General features: G+C 41.9%; 4 protein-coding genes across 6 annotated transcripts; 2 read left to right on the forward strand and 2 right to left on the reverse strand.

The window, feature by feature from the left end:
- Window positions 1–562: 562 nt before the first annotated feature.
- Window positions 563–4,276, reverse strand: gmnn (geminin DNA replication inhibitor). Of its 2 annotated transcripts, none has more exons than XM_005917475.3 (7): window positions 4,157–4,276; window positions 3,738–3,809; window positions 2,677–2,769; window positions 2,411–2,564; window positions 2,242–2,324; window positions 1,814–1,924; window positions 563–1,288 (listed from the first exon to the last, which is right to left on the reverse strand). In XM_005917475.3, the coding sequence occupies exons 2-7, from the start codon at window positions 3,792–3,794 to the stop codon at window positions 1,103–1,105; spliced, it is 684 nt and encodes a 227-aa protein (XP_005917537.1). In that variant the 5' UTR covers window positions 3,795–3,809; window positions 4,157–4,276; the 3' UTR covers window positions 563–1,102. The 2 variants fall into 2 exon arrangements, with proteins under 2 accessions (XP_005917537.1, XP_042074855.1); XM_042218921.1 differs by lacking the exon at window positions 4,157–4,276 and adding an exon at window positions 3,906–4,033.
- Window positions 4,277–4,369: 93 nt separating this feature from the next.
- On the forward strand, window positions 4,370–8,346 carry cunh6orf62 (chromosome unknown C6orf62 homolog). The gene is made up of 5 exons (XM_005917476.3): window positions 4,370–5,976; window positions 6,072–6,248; window positions 6,331–6,456; window positions 6,760–6,894; window positions 7,006–8,346. The coding sequence occupies exons 1-5, from the start codon at window positions 5,848–5,850 to the stop codon at window positions 7,129–7,131; spliced, it is 693 nt and encodes a 230-aa protein (XP_005917538.1). The 5' UTR covers window positions 4,370–5,847; the 3' UTR covers window positions 7,132–8,346.
- On the reverse strand, window positions 8,347–10,516 carry acot13 (acyl-CoA thioesterase 13). Its single transcript, XM_005917478.3, has 3 exons — window positions 10,335–10,516; window positions 10,043–10,227; window positions 8,347–8,771 (listed from the first exon to the last, which is right to left on the reverse strand). The coding sequence occupies exons 1-3, from the start codon at window positions 10,416–10,418 to the stop codon at window positions 8,612–8,614; spliced, it is 429 nt and encodes a 142-aa protein (XP_005917540.1). The 5' UTR covers window positions 10,419–10,516; the 3' UTR covers window positions 8,347–8,611.
- Window positions 10,507–13,611, forward strand: tdp2b (tyrosyl-DNA phosphodiesterase 2b). Of its 2 annotated transcripts, none has more exons than XM_005917479.3 (8): window positions 10,507–10,558; window positions 10,832–11,010; window positions 11,255–11,379; window positions 11,466–11,615; window positions 11,768–11,859; window positions 12,655–12,773; window positions 12,864–13,034; window positions 13,121–13,611. In XM_005917479.3, exons 2-8 carry the CDS (start codon window positions 10,864–10,866, stop codon window positions 13,400–13,402), a joined length of 1,086 nt encoding a protein of 361 aa, XP_005917541.1. In that variant the 5' UTR covers window positions 10,507–10,558; window positions 10,832–10,863; the 3' UTR covers window positions 13,403–13,611. The 2 variants fall into 2 exon arrangements, with proteins under 2 accessions (XP_005917541.1, XP_014187621.1); XM_014332135.2 differs by having other exon boundaries at window positions 10,555–10,572.
- Window positions 13,612–14,304: the final 693 nt, after the last annotated feature.

The raw sequence follows: 14,304 nt of genomic DNA on the forward strand, positions 1-14,304 counted from the left end.
CACATACAGCATACTCTGATCCTAAATGGGCCGGAGCACCAGTGCAAGTCAGTTTTTCCTTCCATAGCACAGTAACAAAGACATCTCTAGTTGAGGTCAGTTGTGTGTCACTTTGCTGTAGTATGACAGGCTATCGAGGAGGTCTTTATCAGTGAGAAAAGCTGCAACGCTTCTCAAAATACAGATAAAAGTTCAAGATTTATCCCAACACCACCAAGTGGACCGATTGGAGTCTTTGGCAGAGCCAAGTCCTACCCCTGAGCATGTTTGAAACCCCCTGGTCTAAGCTTATCCTCAAACAAGCTTAGGGTATACTGCAAACACTGCAGCATAAAGGTTGCACAAACACTCTTGCCAAATTAGCAGCACATTCGAGTGTTCTTACTTCAAGTCTACTCTGCGAGTAAATGATACCTTTAAACCGACAAAACAAATTACATTTCACATCAGTGTGAGGAGAGCGGACACCCCCCGAGTCCCTAGCATACCCATTTATAATTTTCTCATTTCTGTAGCAACTTCACCCTTTAGGTTCAGCAAGAACTACAAGCTTCAATAAGTGTCAAGATTTAAAATATAAAGTTTATTTACACCAACTTCAAAATTTTACAGTGAGGCAACATTTCAGGGCCATGCTCTTTGCCACATCTGGCAGTAAATAACTGACCAACAGTGCACATTTAACTTATCACAACAGGGAAAAACAGGTGTTCAAGTAAAATTTGTAAACACTGTCAGCTCAACAGGAGCCACAAGACAAATCAAGTGCCAAAAGAAGCACGTTGGACAAGCATTTTAGTTTCACCTGGCCAAGGTAAACTTCTTTTAGACTAATGGTTGTGGACACCCTGACATGGAAGTCTCTCAGGTTCCAGCAGCTTAGTTCACATCTGTACTTTTTACAGTGACACATCAAGGGGTCTTCTGTTAAAGGAAACCTTCACTGGCTTAGTTTCTTAAGACCCTTAAAAACTTGAGCAATGATGAAAAATATATTTAAAAAAAAATTGCAGGCTGAATTTAGAGTACATACACATCTTTAAAGCTCATCTCCTTCAAACGAAGTACTCGTTGCAGTCAAAGCTTACTCAGTCATGCAGTATTAGTTCTGGAGTCCTGAGGGTCCTGGTTCTTCATCATCCGATAGCTCTTCTGCAGAGCCGTAACTGTAGTGTGGATCGTTTTCACTCTGATCTGCCAAGTCGTCGCCTTCATGTTCAGCCTCATCTTCATCAAAGGCAATCCCTCTGAGCTCATCCAGATTGTCAGGAGATTTCCCAGTCAGTCTCTAAAAAGAGAGTACACCAAGTTTAATTTACCAACAGACCCATCTGTGCAGTCCTGTCCAGTTTATCCATGCAGCTCTCCACCTGGTTAAGTACTCTGCTCAGGGAATTTGGGTTTAGCTCAAAAGACTGAAATTTTTACCACCAAGTTACTACTTTGTGCCCACTGATTAAACAGAATGAGAGTCCAAAATTGTAATTGCAATGCTGCAGCAAGTAGCCAGATTTGTAAAACTTGATCAGACGCATATTGTGTTAAGATTTAATTATGCAAAGCATCTCTAGACAGGATGGGCAGTTTATTTTCCCCGAGTGGAAAAAAGACACTGAAACGGTTGCGGCTGCACCAATAAACTGAACTCCAATCTGTTTAAAGTTTGTTTAGCCATACATTTTAAGCTTCCTGGTGCATCCCTCCAGTTCCACTTTCTCAAAACTGTCCACAGTAATGTTGGTACACAACTGATAAGATTAACAGATATAGTTTTTTGCCACAACTCAATGTGCAGTCAAATTTTAATACTTACCTCAATCATGTCAGCCATGTACTGGACATGTTGAGCGAGCTCCTGCAGCTCTTCATTTTCACTCTGAAGCTTCGTTAGCTGCTCATCTCTGGCCTCTATGCTTTTGTGGAGCTGAAACAACGAATGCAAACACCAAGTTAAGACAACCTCCTACACATGGGAGGTCTAAACCAGAAAACTGCTTCACGTTAATACACTGTACAGGCAATCTAGCCAAACAATTTAGGAGTTACAGGAATTGTGAAGTAGTGTCCATGAATGCAGAAAAATGCCAGCATCAGCACCTTTTATATAGAGGAGAATTCAGTGAGCTTCAGAGCTACTCAAGTGCCAGCTGGTCAGTAGCCAAAGGTCAAGCGTGTCAGTGGGAGCGTGGGAACAGCTCAGTTTGCAGCTAAACATTAGCAGAATCTCAGTGATTAACTCACCTTCTCATTCTCCTGTAGAACATTGTACAGTGCTTTCCGTCGCTCCTCTGCTACCTCTTTCCAGTAGGTGGAAGGTGGAGTTTCTACAACAGCAGCAGAGGGTTTAGATCAGAGTTTGAGATAAAGTGAAAATTTGTGACCATCTAGCGCACCGTGCTGCCTTCTCTACCTTTGACCATGAGCTCATATGCTTCTTTGGCCATGCCATCCATTAACCCATCAGCTGCTTCTGTTTGAGTGGATTTGACTTCCATCTTGACCCTCTTTGATCCTCTGATTTGCTCAGCCGTCCAATTCTTCCGCTTTGGACCAACCTTTCCGGCCTAAAAACAAATCATTTCCAAAATTTAGGCTTGAAAGATGCAATTTTCATGAGTGATTCAACATCTACAAGTCTTAATCTCATGCAAGCCAATTTGGACAGCTACTACAAACCTTAGCTGACCTCCCCAGGTCTGAGTTAACCTGACGAACTTGCAGGGTTTGCCTGGCAGGTCCCATAGTCTTTTGAGAAGGTGTGAGAAGGCTCTGAAAGGCATCCAACACAAGTAACCGTTACTGTATATCTGATTAGATTACAACATGCTAACAAAACAGAAGGTAGACTCCCCCTCCCCCTGATTAGCCTTTAGAAACTAAAGATTGAGTCACATGGGAAAGTAGCAGAACCCATGTTCTCATTCTCAAAGCTTCTATTCAGCAAGGATTAGCATCACTTCACAAGCTTTGCTTTAGTTACACTGTCACCAGGAGAAAGGGCACAAGTGAGGTGCCACAACAGCAGTGCCATGTGCAACAGACCTACAGGTGTGCAAAGCGCGGGTAGGGCACAAATTCTTAACAGCCGTGGGAAAGTCTCTCCAATGATCATTACAGAGCAGCCAGAAAACATAATTTGTTAATGTTTGGCCACAGCTTCACAAGACTGCTGGGGTGTTTTGTATAATGGGTGATTAAGTTGTGAGTGGGCCTTTTCCTTAAGGAACAGCAAAGTAGAAACTAAAACAAATGTAATTTTGTTTTAGTGTAAGCAATAAGACACAGAGCTGCTCAGCAATATGACGAATTTAAATACCACTTTACAGGAAATACCACATTTAAGTGCCTTTCCACACAACCCAACCCTGAAGCGTCCTTTAGGACTGACCTTCAAGCCACTTACAGTAGATGGCTTTGTTCTGTTGAGACTACATGTCCAGAGACTGCTGCAGCTGGATTATACATGTTAATATAAAAGAATTAAGACAACAATAAATGGAAGAGGCAATCTTGGCCTTCTATATTTACATGGAAGTTTTTGGTTTTGGAGTTTAAATAAAAATACTGACCCTCACCCGAAAAAAATAAGAATTTCATGAGAAGCTCTCTAAAATTATACCAGTCACCCAAGAAAGGTAGTATAGGAGATATTTGAGCACTACTAGGGAAATAATTACCACCAGTGTTTACACTTGAAAGACAAAATGACGAAACAACTTAAAAGTCTTTGTACTTACCTTTATGTTCTCATTGGACTTCTGGTGGCTCTGCTTTACTTTTCCACTGACGTTCATTTTTTTTCTCGAAACCTGAGCCAGGACAAGTAGCAGACAAAGAAAGCTTGATTTTTAATTAGCAAAAATTATATTTAAAAAAAAAATTAAACCTCTAGCTGTCTAGCTTACCATTGACTAGTGATTCTACCCACTTAGAAACGCTACTCTATAAGGAAAGGATCATATGGTCTAAGTTTCCCCACTTTTAAAATAAGCCATGGTAAGAAGGCCTCGAGTCAGCTGGAGCTTAAGGAAAAACAATCAGCCACGTTTAAAGAAGGCAAATTAGCCGACGTGAACGATACTTAATGTGATATAACTGTAGATAAAACAATAAATTAATTGAAAACATTTAATATAAAAACATTACCAGAACTTACCCTGCCTGCTTTTTCTTAACCTCGGTTTCCCGTTCGCTCGACTCTTCTCCGATACTCCCGCGCCAGAGGCTTAAATACGCCCACTCCGTCACGTGAGCAAGAGGCCAGTGAGGCGCATGCTCACAAAGAATTATTTTTTTTGCACCGTTGTTTTTTTCCCCTCGTGCGGTCACATGTCAAGGCACGTCATATCTTTGTAGTTGACTGTGCAGCCATTTTGGGGGAGGCTGTAGACCGTCTAGCTTGTATGTGCCATTATTAGCTACCTAAAAAAAAAAACACGCAAACAAAGAAACCAAACGGAAAAAACGTTGGACGACACGTCGTTAAATATGGGCCCGCCGGGAGACAGAAAACTCCACATGTCGACTGAAAGAACGGAGGACTTGAGCTGGATTGTCGATTTATCTTGACATGGCATGCGGCAGGGCGAGCCGGAGGTTGTGACGACTGAAGAAAAGGAGAGAAAGAAAACAAGCGCAGCAAACACCTCGAAACTTCAGACGTGGAAAGCGGGGGGTTGATTTCTTTTGTTTAGCTAACAATTATTTCGCCATTCAACTGCTGTCGTTGATTGGCTATAATTGATTCCCCTGGGCTGATTCTGTTTTTTTGTCGATGAAGTAGTTAACAAGGCACCACTGAAGCGCATTACATTTAGCGAAAATGGTGTAAACGGTTAGTGAGTGAAGCCCGCTGGTTTCTTAGCCTCAAACAGCACTGGCAGTCACATTGAGCCGAGGAGGTGGGGGAAATGTAAACGCGTTTAAAGATGACTGTACGCTAAGCTAGGTGATCACACATAGGCCTCAATTAAGCCAATCAGTCAGATGATAAGATGTAGCTATATCGCTGGCTCACTACTAGTTAGTGTCGGAAGTGAATGCCTAGATTAGCCTGCTAGCTCACCTTAGCTAGTGTGCTAAAAATACGCCCACATCATGACTATCGGCAGTGGCAGCAACGACACAGGCTCTGGGCCAAATGAGTGGCAGTAAAAGTCACGGAAATGTCAAGTTACTTTCGCAGTAGTCTTCGATGTTACCCGGTGCCAATATCTCCTGGCATCTGTGTTTACCTGCCATCTTCGTCTGTATCCCCAGTCCGTCTATAACACGCACATAACGGTGTCTGCACGGAAGCAAAAAGACAGCCATGGATGAGGGACTTTGAAATGACCCAAACGATAGAATATTTGTCTGCTTGCTGTAGTCCACAATCTCAATTGCAGAAAACTAGCGATATGGGTTTTTGCAGCAGCGCTTTCTGCTGATTTCAGTACCATCTATAGGAGGGAAAAGTTGAGTCATTTGAGTTGCTGTTTTAATTTAAATCTTTGTTGTAATCCCTCCATGGCAGGTTGAAAAACGAAGCTCACGGTCCTTGAAAGTCATGTCTTAAAACATGGATTTCTGATCAAGCATAAAGGAGATGTAGTCTTAGCTTGTCGACCATTCCCCCCCTCCTCAACACTGCCCTTTTTTTAACAAAACAATCGAAATGACTTAGTTTTGTTTAAGATTTTTATGACCTTTTAAGTTCGTAGTTGGTATACTGAGGATTTAGCCTAGAGTTTTGATGCGTTGTTTCTGCAAAGGGTAGCCAGCTCCATCCTTTATCAAACAGAAAGTAGAGAGTTTAGCCAAAATATACTGCAGAAGAGGAGAAGACACTACCATTGAATTCCAACCATGGGGGACCCAACTTCACGCAGAAATCAAACACGAAATCGACTTCGAGCTCAACTTCGGAAGAAAAGGGAATCTTTGGCTGATCAGTTTGACTTCAAGATTTATATAGCCTTCGTTTTCAAAGAAAAGGTTTGCCAGCACTACAGATCCACTCATGTTTGTTCCTCATTGTACAACCAAAGCAATGCCTTAAAATATTCCCCCTCCAATTTCTTTCATTACAGAAGAAGAAGTCAGCACTTTTTGAGGTAGCTGAAGTTGTGCCAGTGATGACCAACAACTATGAAGAAAATATCCTACGAGGTGTGCGCGATTCCAGCTACTCTCTCGAGAGTTCAATAGAGCTCCTGCAAAAAGACGTTGTGCAACTACACGCGCCCCGATACCAGTCAATGCGAAGGGTGAGACACAATACCATTTGAAAGGGGGAGTGTATGGAAAAGTAAACATTTTGTGTCATGTTAGCTGTCTGTGTTTTTACAGGATGTGATAGGCTGCACTCAGGAAATGGATTTTATCCTATGGCCACGCAACGATATTGAGAAGATCGTCTGTCTGCTGTTCTCCAGATGGAAGGGGGCCGATGATGAACCCTTTAGGCCTGTTCAGGTCAGTCCTTATCACCTTAGGTTTGGTCAGAACTATAGAAAGTTAAAAATATCATCTTTGTGTACACTCTATTTTTTTTAAATCATCTTCACAGTGTAGCAATTTTAAATAGCAAAAAAAAAGCATCTTATCAGCAAATTCAATTTTGCAGCCAGTTTCCCAGATATGTATGAAGTTCAGTCCTCAACTAACACGAAACACTGCGAGTTTGTAGCCTGAGACTAGGCTTAATCTGTGTCTGGGAAACTGAGACTTTACATAACAAAACTTTGTCCTTAGTTCTTAAGTCTGTCTTATTTACAGGCCAAGTTTGAATTTCATCATGGAGACTACGAGAAGCAGTGCATGCATGCTTTGGGTCGTAAAGACAAGGCTGGAATGGTCATGAACAACCCAACTCAGTCTGTATTTCTCTTCATGGATAGACAGCACTTACAGGTATGTCGCATCACTGAAAATAAAATGTAATTCTCCTAAAAAGAGGAGGAAAAAACCCTGAAATGGTCTTGTTAGCACACTTTATCACAAATGTTGTCCACATTCTTTCAGACTCCTAAAACCAAGGCCACAGTTTTCAAGTTGTGCAGCCTCTGCCTGTACTTGCCCCAGGACCAGCTGACCTGCTGGGGTGTGGGAGACATCGAGGATCACCTCCGCCCTTATATGCCTGATTAAGGCTTCTTGCTCCACCCAGCCACACGGAGGGGGAATGAAAAAGAGAAAAAAAAAGCCTTTTTCCCTTCCTCTTGCCTAAGCCTTCAGAAGCAAATTGATGTACTCATCTCCATCCTTTTTTCCCTTTAAGATGTGAACTTATGCTTGGATCTCCTTTTTTGTTTCTACTCGTTCTACCTTCCCTGACCTGAATCTGATTGAGTTCCCATCCTTCATTTTTTTTTCTGCCTCATGCTCCCAGTGTGCCCCCACCCCTCTTCTTCCTACCATTTTTGGATTTATCCCTCACCTTTTTTTCCACTTCCTCCTCATTCCCTGCTTCTCACTCACCTATTTTTGTTCATTTGAACCTGCACGAACATTGATTTTGAGTGGTTGGTTGTTCTCTTGGAGCTGCACTGTCAACAGCACCGGTCATTGAAGGAACTCTTTATGTTGCATCAGAACAGGAACAAACAATACACAGGTCATCATGGTGGTTCTCACATGGACGCGTTTTATATCCTTGTTGTCATAAGAAATGATTGTTAAAGCTTGTAATGTCACGCAGGTGTCTAGAACAACTTTACGCAGTCTTGTGACCGAGGACAGGTGTGGAGAGGTGTTTAAACACCCGTGTAAGCAAAGAGATAATGAGATGAACAGTATCTGTCAAATCATATGGTGTAGGTATCGCTTCTTATAAACAGCCTTAGTTATTTTGCTGGACTTTCAAAGATGGTTTGGTGTCATTTGCTTTCCTCTGAAACATGCTAGGCAAGCCTTCGCTAAAACCTTGAGTGACTTGAAAGGTGTTATACACACAAAGTTGGTTAGACGTTGAGGGTCATGTTCACTGTTCAAGCACTATTCCATTGAGCTACTGAAATGATGTTTTTATGTTTGTTTTATTGGGGATGTGGGTTGGTGAGTAACTGAAATGGCGACATTTATTGTTTAACATACCTAACAAAAGTTGCTGAAAGCTAATTCTCTTATTTTTATTTGACCTACTAAAAGTTAGATGATTTGCCACCATGCTCATCAAATTAAATTGGGTTTTGCAGGCTTGCTTGTCAAAGAATATTACGCACATATAATTTTGCTCCTTGTTGATTCAGTGTGTTCACTTTAAAAGGATGTAAGGCGTGTAACTTCTGGAGTTTTTTTCTCTGTTGGTTCTCAAATCAATACTGCTGAGCATATCCCAATACAGTGCAAATTCTGAAAGCATCACTCTTTGTCCATTTTCTTTTATTGCATGCGCACAAATCATTGATACAGTCTTTCAATGACAAGGGGCTCTGATCATACAATAACCACTGGTGTCAATTTAAGTTATTGGCAAATATTTAACAGCAAGTAATCACCAGCTCGTAGCCCAAGCGTTGTGACACCCACCACTGAAGTACTGATTACAAACTTATTTACAGACAGAGAGAAGCTGTTTACATCGTCACTCTTGCTTTGACACTACAGACAGATACAGAGTGGAGAAGCTTCAGCTGCTGCCAAGATGTTTGGTGTGTCTTCCTTGTGCGATGATCTTCCCTGTAACCTTGTTGGTGAGGTCCACTGTGGCAAACGCCAGACTCCGTCCCTGTTTCAGAACCTGAGCGGTGATGAGAACATCTTCTCCCATCTTGGCAGCGTTCATGTACCTATGACACAGTGACAGCTTTTGTAGTTTATCGGGGAAATTATCAGCCAGATTAGGAAAGCCTGCAGGAGGTTAAGTTTAATCCTGTGAGGTGTAACTTAACCCTCAGTGCGCTAAGCTGAGTATGTTATTTCTGACTTTCAACATTTATCCTTTAGTCTTGGCAATAAGTGAATAAAGCTACTTTCGGCTGCTCCCTGCATTAACACATCGGATGAAACCCCAAAGGGATTTGTCTCCTGGGATCAAGCCAGGGACCATTTTCTTACTGGGCAATTCTGTAAACCAAAGCAAATAAAAATTCTAATCAACAAGGGGGGGAAAAAAACTACCGGTGTATATATATTTTAAAGTACTTTTCTCTCAAATGTGGGGTCATGACTCATCACTCTTCATGACTTTGACCTCACAGAGAGGCCGAACACTACAGTTTAAGTGGTATTAAATATCCTCATTTCTGAGTGCAAAGCTCTTCCTATTCTGGCTGCTCCCTTCAGGAGTCGCCATCTTTCTCCATGTCATCCTATCCCTAGCATCACACCAACCCTCTGCATCATCCCCTTTATGCTTGTTCCTCTTCTGCAGTTCTAAGCTAGATGCTGAAATACAGTGACCACAGCTTATTAAGAAAAAACACAGTTCTGAATGTCACCTTAACCCCCTGAGTATAGTGCTATAAATGATACGCAGGTAATATTTTTTTTTCCTTTTTCATCTTGTTGTGTGCGATAAGCCCAGCTGATGGATTCACCAGTAGGACTGTCTTGTATGTGTTACTATTCCTTTAATTTAGGGTCAAATTGGTTTGCTGTTTGAAGGTGCACAGCGATGAGACATAAAAACTTAATGTGTTAAACATAAAGGAACAAGCCTGTTATATTTGTGTGAAAATGCTAAACTGTCCCTAGCCCTGGTCACTCCACAAACTGGTGTCTATCCTGAGCACAGATAAATGGAATAAAGATAGTAAAGTAATTTTGGACTAAGTGTTCACATTTACCCATTTATGAGGAAAACAAAAATAGTATAATGTACAAAAGGTGACAGATAAAAGTAAAAAATAATTAGTTTTTGCATGAAAATAACCCTACACGAGCACAAGTCTGGTTGGTGGCTGGGTCCGTGTTGTAGGACCCTGTGAAGGTTCATTTTACATATTTCAATTGAACCTTGAACCCTGCTTGCTACTTTTTACAGGCAGATCTGCCTTATGCCAGAGTTTTGAGGGGTAGAACCTGTTCCCAGAAAGGCTTACAATGGTTATGGACTCACGTTATATTCATATCCACGCTGACCCCCGGTGCCCCCCTCTCACTGTGCATGATAGCTATGGTGGAGACGATATCAACCAGTGTGGCTGTTAGCCCGCCGTGCAGCGTCCCTCCCCGGTTTGTGTGCTCTTCTTCTACCCGCATCTCACACACCACTTTACCGGGGCTGGCAGACAAAATGTCCACCTGAAGAAAACAGAGTTGTTTTTATGTCAGCGCAACAATACAGACACGATCCGGCTTTTTTCTGCGCTTAAACCAAAAACTAATTGGCACAAACTGTTCATATTTACCTTGCTAAGTACCCTGTCGAAGCCTGGGCTATCCACCATAGCTCTCATTACATGTTTTAGGGAATTTAAAGTAAGCGAAGCCATTGTTAACGACACGGTGTGTGTGTGTTTAACACCTTTTCATACAGCCAATGTCAAACGTCTGTTTATCTTACACCGCCGGAAACTGGCGTGCCGCAAAACGGTCCGGGTGAAACTTTAACTGGCCAGCCACAGTAAAGAAGGTAAACAGCGCCGCGTGCGTATAAAATTTTAATGCTAATAGTTTTTTCCAAGCTTTCTTTTAGTTAAATATTTTTTATAATAAAAAGTATATTTTAATGGTATGGAGTCTTATGAAATAGTATATCAACCCTAAAAAGTCTTATTTAAAGCTTCAATTTATCCGAATTAGAAACTGTTTAGCAAGTTCACCCGGACGTATTTCATGGGTACACCTAAGAGAACTTGCAGAGAGAAAAGATGGGCTAATGTTTGGTTTTAATTCTTTATTTCAGATGTACTTGTGCAAAACTGGTGTCTAATAAAGATGGCTTCTACCTCGGAGTCGGACACACCGTCAGTTTCTAACTTGGAGGAAAAAAGAAGCCGCCTCTGTGACGAGTTTGCAGCCATAGCGGGAACTGAAAGCGCCGTGGCTCAGTGCTACCTGGCTGAGAATGACTGGGAGATGGAGGTACATACACCAGCTGAGTGTAACTCTGGTGTTGTAGCCGGAGTCCAAATGGGCACTTTTAATTGCACTCAGCACAGCTGCGGGTTATTTTACTGATTAAATGAGAGCCTGTAGCTAAAAACATTACATTGATGCTGGAATACGGATGTATATACAGCCAAGTCCTGATATATATATATATATATATATATATATATATTTTAGTCCTGTGATAAGCAGCACATTCCTGTCTCTTTTCCTTCAGAGAGCCTTGAACTCATTCTTTGAGGCAGACATGGAGAGAGTGTTTGATGTTGAGGAGCTTCCAGAGAAAGACACCACCCCCAAAGCTAAGAGGCAGAAGGTTGAAGATGCCCCTGCTGCAAACTGGTGAGTCTGCTGTCTTTTCTGTGTATGGTGACGTTTACTTATGACTCTGTTCATTTTAGCCAAACTGTCTGTGGAAACATTTGCAGCATAGATTTGACTGCAGACAGTCCTGCTACCACACGGAAACCTTCAGAAGAAGATGATGGTAAACTGTCCATGATCACCTGGAACGTGGACGGACTTGATACGGACAACATTGCAGAGCGTGCCAGAGGCCTGTGTTCATATTTAGTCTTGTAAGCATGTGCTACAGTTGTTGCACAGTTTTAGGCATCATTTGGAGGAAATTTTACATTTTGCTCAAAGTTCTATATATTTGATAGTTAATGTAAGTAAAGTAATTGTTTTTACTTTCATTGTTTGTTGTTGTTTTTATTTTGTTTCATAGATACACTCCTGACGTGGTGTTCCTGCAGGAGCTCATTCCCCCGTATGTCCAGTACTTGAAGAAACGGGCTGTCAGCTACCTGATGATTGAAGGTACAGTATGTTAGATACAGTTAGGCAAAGCACTCATGTGAACGATAAAATGGTCATTAATGGCTGAATGCAGTTGAACTGCTTTGGTTTCCCTTAGTGTCGCATGAGCAGACACATTTGTAGATATTAGTGACATCTGTGTTCTTCTTTCACTGCTTTTATAAATTCTGACTGTTGTACTAATATGGGGATTATACTTCTGCGGGAACTGTGACAGGAAGCTCATTTTAAGCCCACGAGGTAACCGTCTGCATAACCTAACGTGGACCTCCAGAGAAATGTAACTGCACATCGGGTCAACACTGAGTTGATTGGCATGGAAGGTTGCAGTGTAGGAGTAAAAGGAGTGTCTCATGGTAATTTTAGGGCTTTTATTGACTTGTACAGTTAAGACATTTTAGTCTTCAGCACCACTTATTAAAACATTCAAGTCAGAGTGTATATGTTTATTTGAGTCTGTAAGCATACTTTTGACTCTGTGTGGATTAGAGAAAATCTCAAATGAATTCAGACTTTCAATTTTTTTTCACTCATTAAAGATGTAAGCTTTACAATCATTGCACACTGGAAATAGGACAGTTCAAAGAAGTCATTAAAAGCGCCCATATTGCCACGACATTGATACATACAATGACTAAATGTAAACTGACCACAACCGTTAAGTATCTGTGTACACATACAGTTTGCACATGATATTGATACTTATGTGTGTCAGCATACCTTGACTAAAGATTTGATGTGAAGGGGAACCAAAGCTTAAAAGTCTCCATCTTCCTCTTGACTTGTGTTGACCAGGTGGTGAGGAAGGTTACTTCACGGGGATGTTGCTGAAAAAGTCACGAGTCAAATTTGTGGAGAGTGAGATAGTAGCTTATCCCACCACTCAGATGATGAGGAACCTGCTTGTTGCTCAGGTGTGTGCAAAATCATCTCTGATATTTTCTTCATGTGTATAAGTTCTGCGGAACGGGATACTTAGGACCATTTTCCTTTCCAAAAATCAGGTGATCGTCAACAGCCAGAAGCTGTGCCTGATGACATCCCACTTTGAGAGCTGTAAGGGACATGCTGCAGAGCGGATGAAACAGCTGCATGTGGTGAAGCAGAGGATGTCAGAGGCACCTGATGATGTCACCGTTGTGTTTGGGGGAGACACAAACCTGAGGGATGCGGAGGTCGGACGCTGCTCCTTCCACTCACATACAGCCAGTAAACTTATAACAAGTAATCACAGTAATTCTTTTCTCTGGACCCGTCTCAGGTGACCAAAGTGGGCCTGCCTGCAACTGTCTGTGATGTGTGGGAGCGACTGGGCAAGCAGGAGCACTGCCGCTACACGTGGGATACTAAAGCCAACAACAACAAAACTGTTCCGTATGTCAGTCGCTGCCGCTTTGACAGAATCTACTTCCGCTCGGCTACCGAGGATGGAGTCCCACGTCTGGCCCCTGATCACATGGCCTTGGTGGGGCTGGAGAAGCTGGACTGTGGCCGCTACACTAGTGATCACTGGGGAATCTACTGCACCTTCACAGCTGAATAGAACTACACAAAACAACCAAAAACATGACAGTTAAGCATTTTATTTTAGATCAGCCTCTCTTTAAATGACAGTAATGCTATGCAGGAAGATGTTCTTATTGCCTGTAAACGATTCACCTTAATTTAATCAGTTTTATACTCTAATGTGTGTCTGCTTAAGTGTTTTATGTGGTTAAAATGACAAATTAAAAAATGAAAAGTACCAATAAATTACAATGTCTTTGTTTTATTATACACTTGCACTGATTGGGGGGGAGAGTCCATTAACGGAAGTCTGACAGCTCTTCAGCTTTTAACCTTGTTACATGATCTTCCTCAATGGATGGAGTTGGGACTGAAAAACACCACACACAGCATGAGAAACCCTACTGGGATGTCACTCTGTATGTAATACACACATCAGGCCACTAGAGGGCAGTACACAGTTGAGTAGCAACTGTTCAAACACTGACTTACAGGACTGAAAGTAGTGTTATGGGAAGTCCAAACTTTTAAGCACTACATGCATATGACTGAAGCTGTTGAGCCACTGTTTCAACAGCTAGATGCAGTACTATCCATCCACTCTTCTGTGTATCCAATTCAGGGGCTGGAGCCTGTTCCAGCTGTTCTAGGGCAGTGATTTTGTGTTTATTATGTAAGTCTTTACTTATATCAGTAAATAGGCCACTTAATAATGTTGTTTGTGGCTCAAGATGACCTGATATCATTCATATATATCACATATTATAGACCAAGTCATTGGGATGTGCTCCTGAGCCCACATGGTGAGGACATAGAGGGGGCGACACACTGTCTTACAGACTACCTCAACTTTTGTGTGGACACAGTCGCCCCTGCTAAGACGGTACGGTGTTATCCTAATAACAAACCGTGGGTAACACAGGAAGTCAAAGCTGTCCT

The sequence above is a fragment of the Haplochromis burtoni genome, unplaced genomic scaffold (genome assembly GCF_018398535.1).
Source record: "Haplochromis burtoni strain Fernald_Lab_line unplaced genomic scaffold, NCSU_Asbu1 Contig_25, whole genome shotgun sequence".
NCBI classification, from domain to species: Eukaryota; Metazoa; Chordata; class Actinopteri; order Cichliformes; family Cichlidae; genus Haplochromis; species Haplochromis burtoni.

Bases quoted from the DNA above. Each gene is read 5' to 3' on its own strand.
- gmnn (XM_042218921.1), bottom strand. The intron at 2,770-3,737 runs GTAAGTACAAAG...GATGCCTTTCAG, and splicing joins AGTCCAATGAGAACATAAAG to AGCCTTCTCACACCTTCTCA. The intron at 2,325-2,410 runs GTAGAGAAGGCA...CTGCTGTTGTAG, and splicing joins ATATGAGCTCATGGTCAAAG to AAACTCCACCTTCCACCTAC.
- cunh6orf62 (XM_005917476.3), top strand. From the start codon at position 5,848: ATGGGGGACCCAACTTCACGCAGAAATCAAACACGAAATCGACTTCGA. The intron at 6,457-6,759 runs GTCAGTCCTTAT...TCTTATTTACAG, and splicing joins AACCCTTTAGGCCTGTTCAG to GCCAAGTTTGAATTTCATCA. The intron at 6,895-7,005 runs GTATGTCGCATC...ACATTCTTTCAG, and splicing joins TGGATAGACAGCACTTACAG to ACTCCTAAAACCAAGGCCAC.
- acot13 (XM_005917478.3), bottom strand. From the start codon at position 10,418: ATGGCTTCGCTTACTTTAAATTCCCTAAAACATGTAATGAGAGCTATG. The intron at 10,228-10,334 runs GTAAATATGAAC...TGTTTTCTTCAG, and splicing joins TCGACAGGGTACTTAGCAAG to GTGGACATTTTGTCTGCCAG. The intron at 8,772-10,042 runs GTGAGTCCATAA...ACTGTGTCATAG, and splicing joins AGCGTGGATATGAATATAAC to GTACATGAACGCTGCCAAGA.
- tdp2b (XM_005917479.3), top strand. From the start codon at position 10,864: ATGGCTTCTACCTCGGAGTCGGACACACCGTCAGTTTCTAACTTGGAG. The intron at 11,011-11,254 runs GTACATACACCA...CTTTTCCTTCAG, and splicing joins AGAATGACTGGGAGATGGAG to AGAGCCTTGAACTCATTCTT. The intron at 11,860-12,654 runs GTACAGTATGTT...TGTGTTGACCAG, and splicing joins CAGCTACCTGATGATTGAAG to GTGGTGAGGAAGGTTACTTC.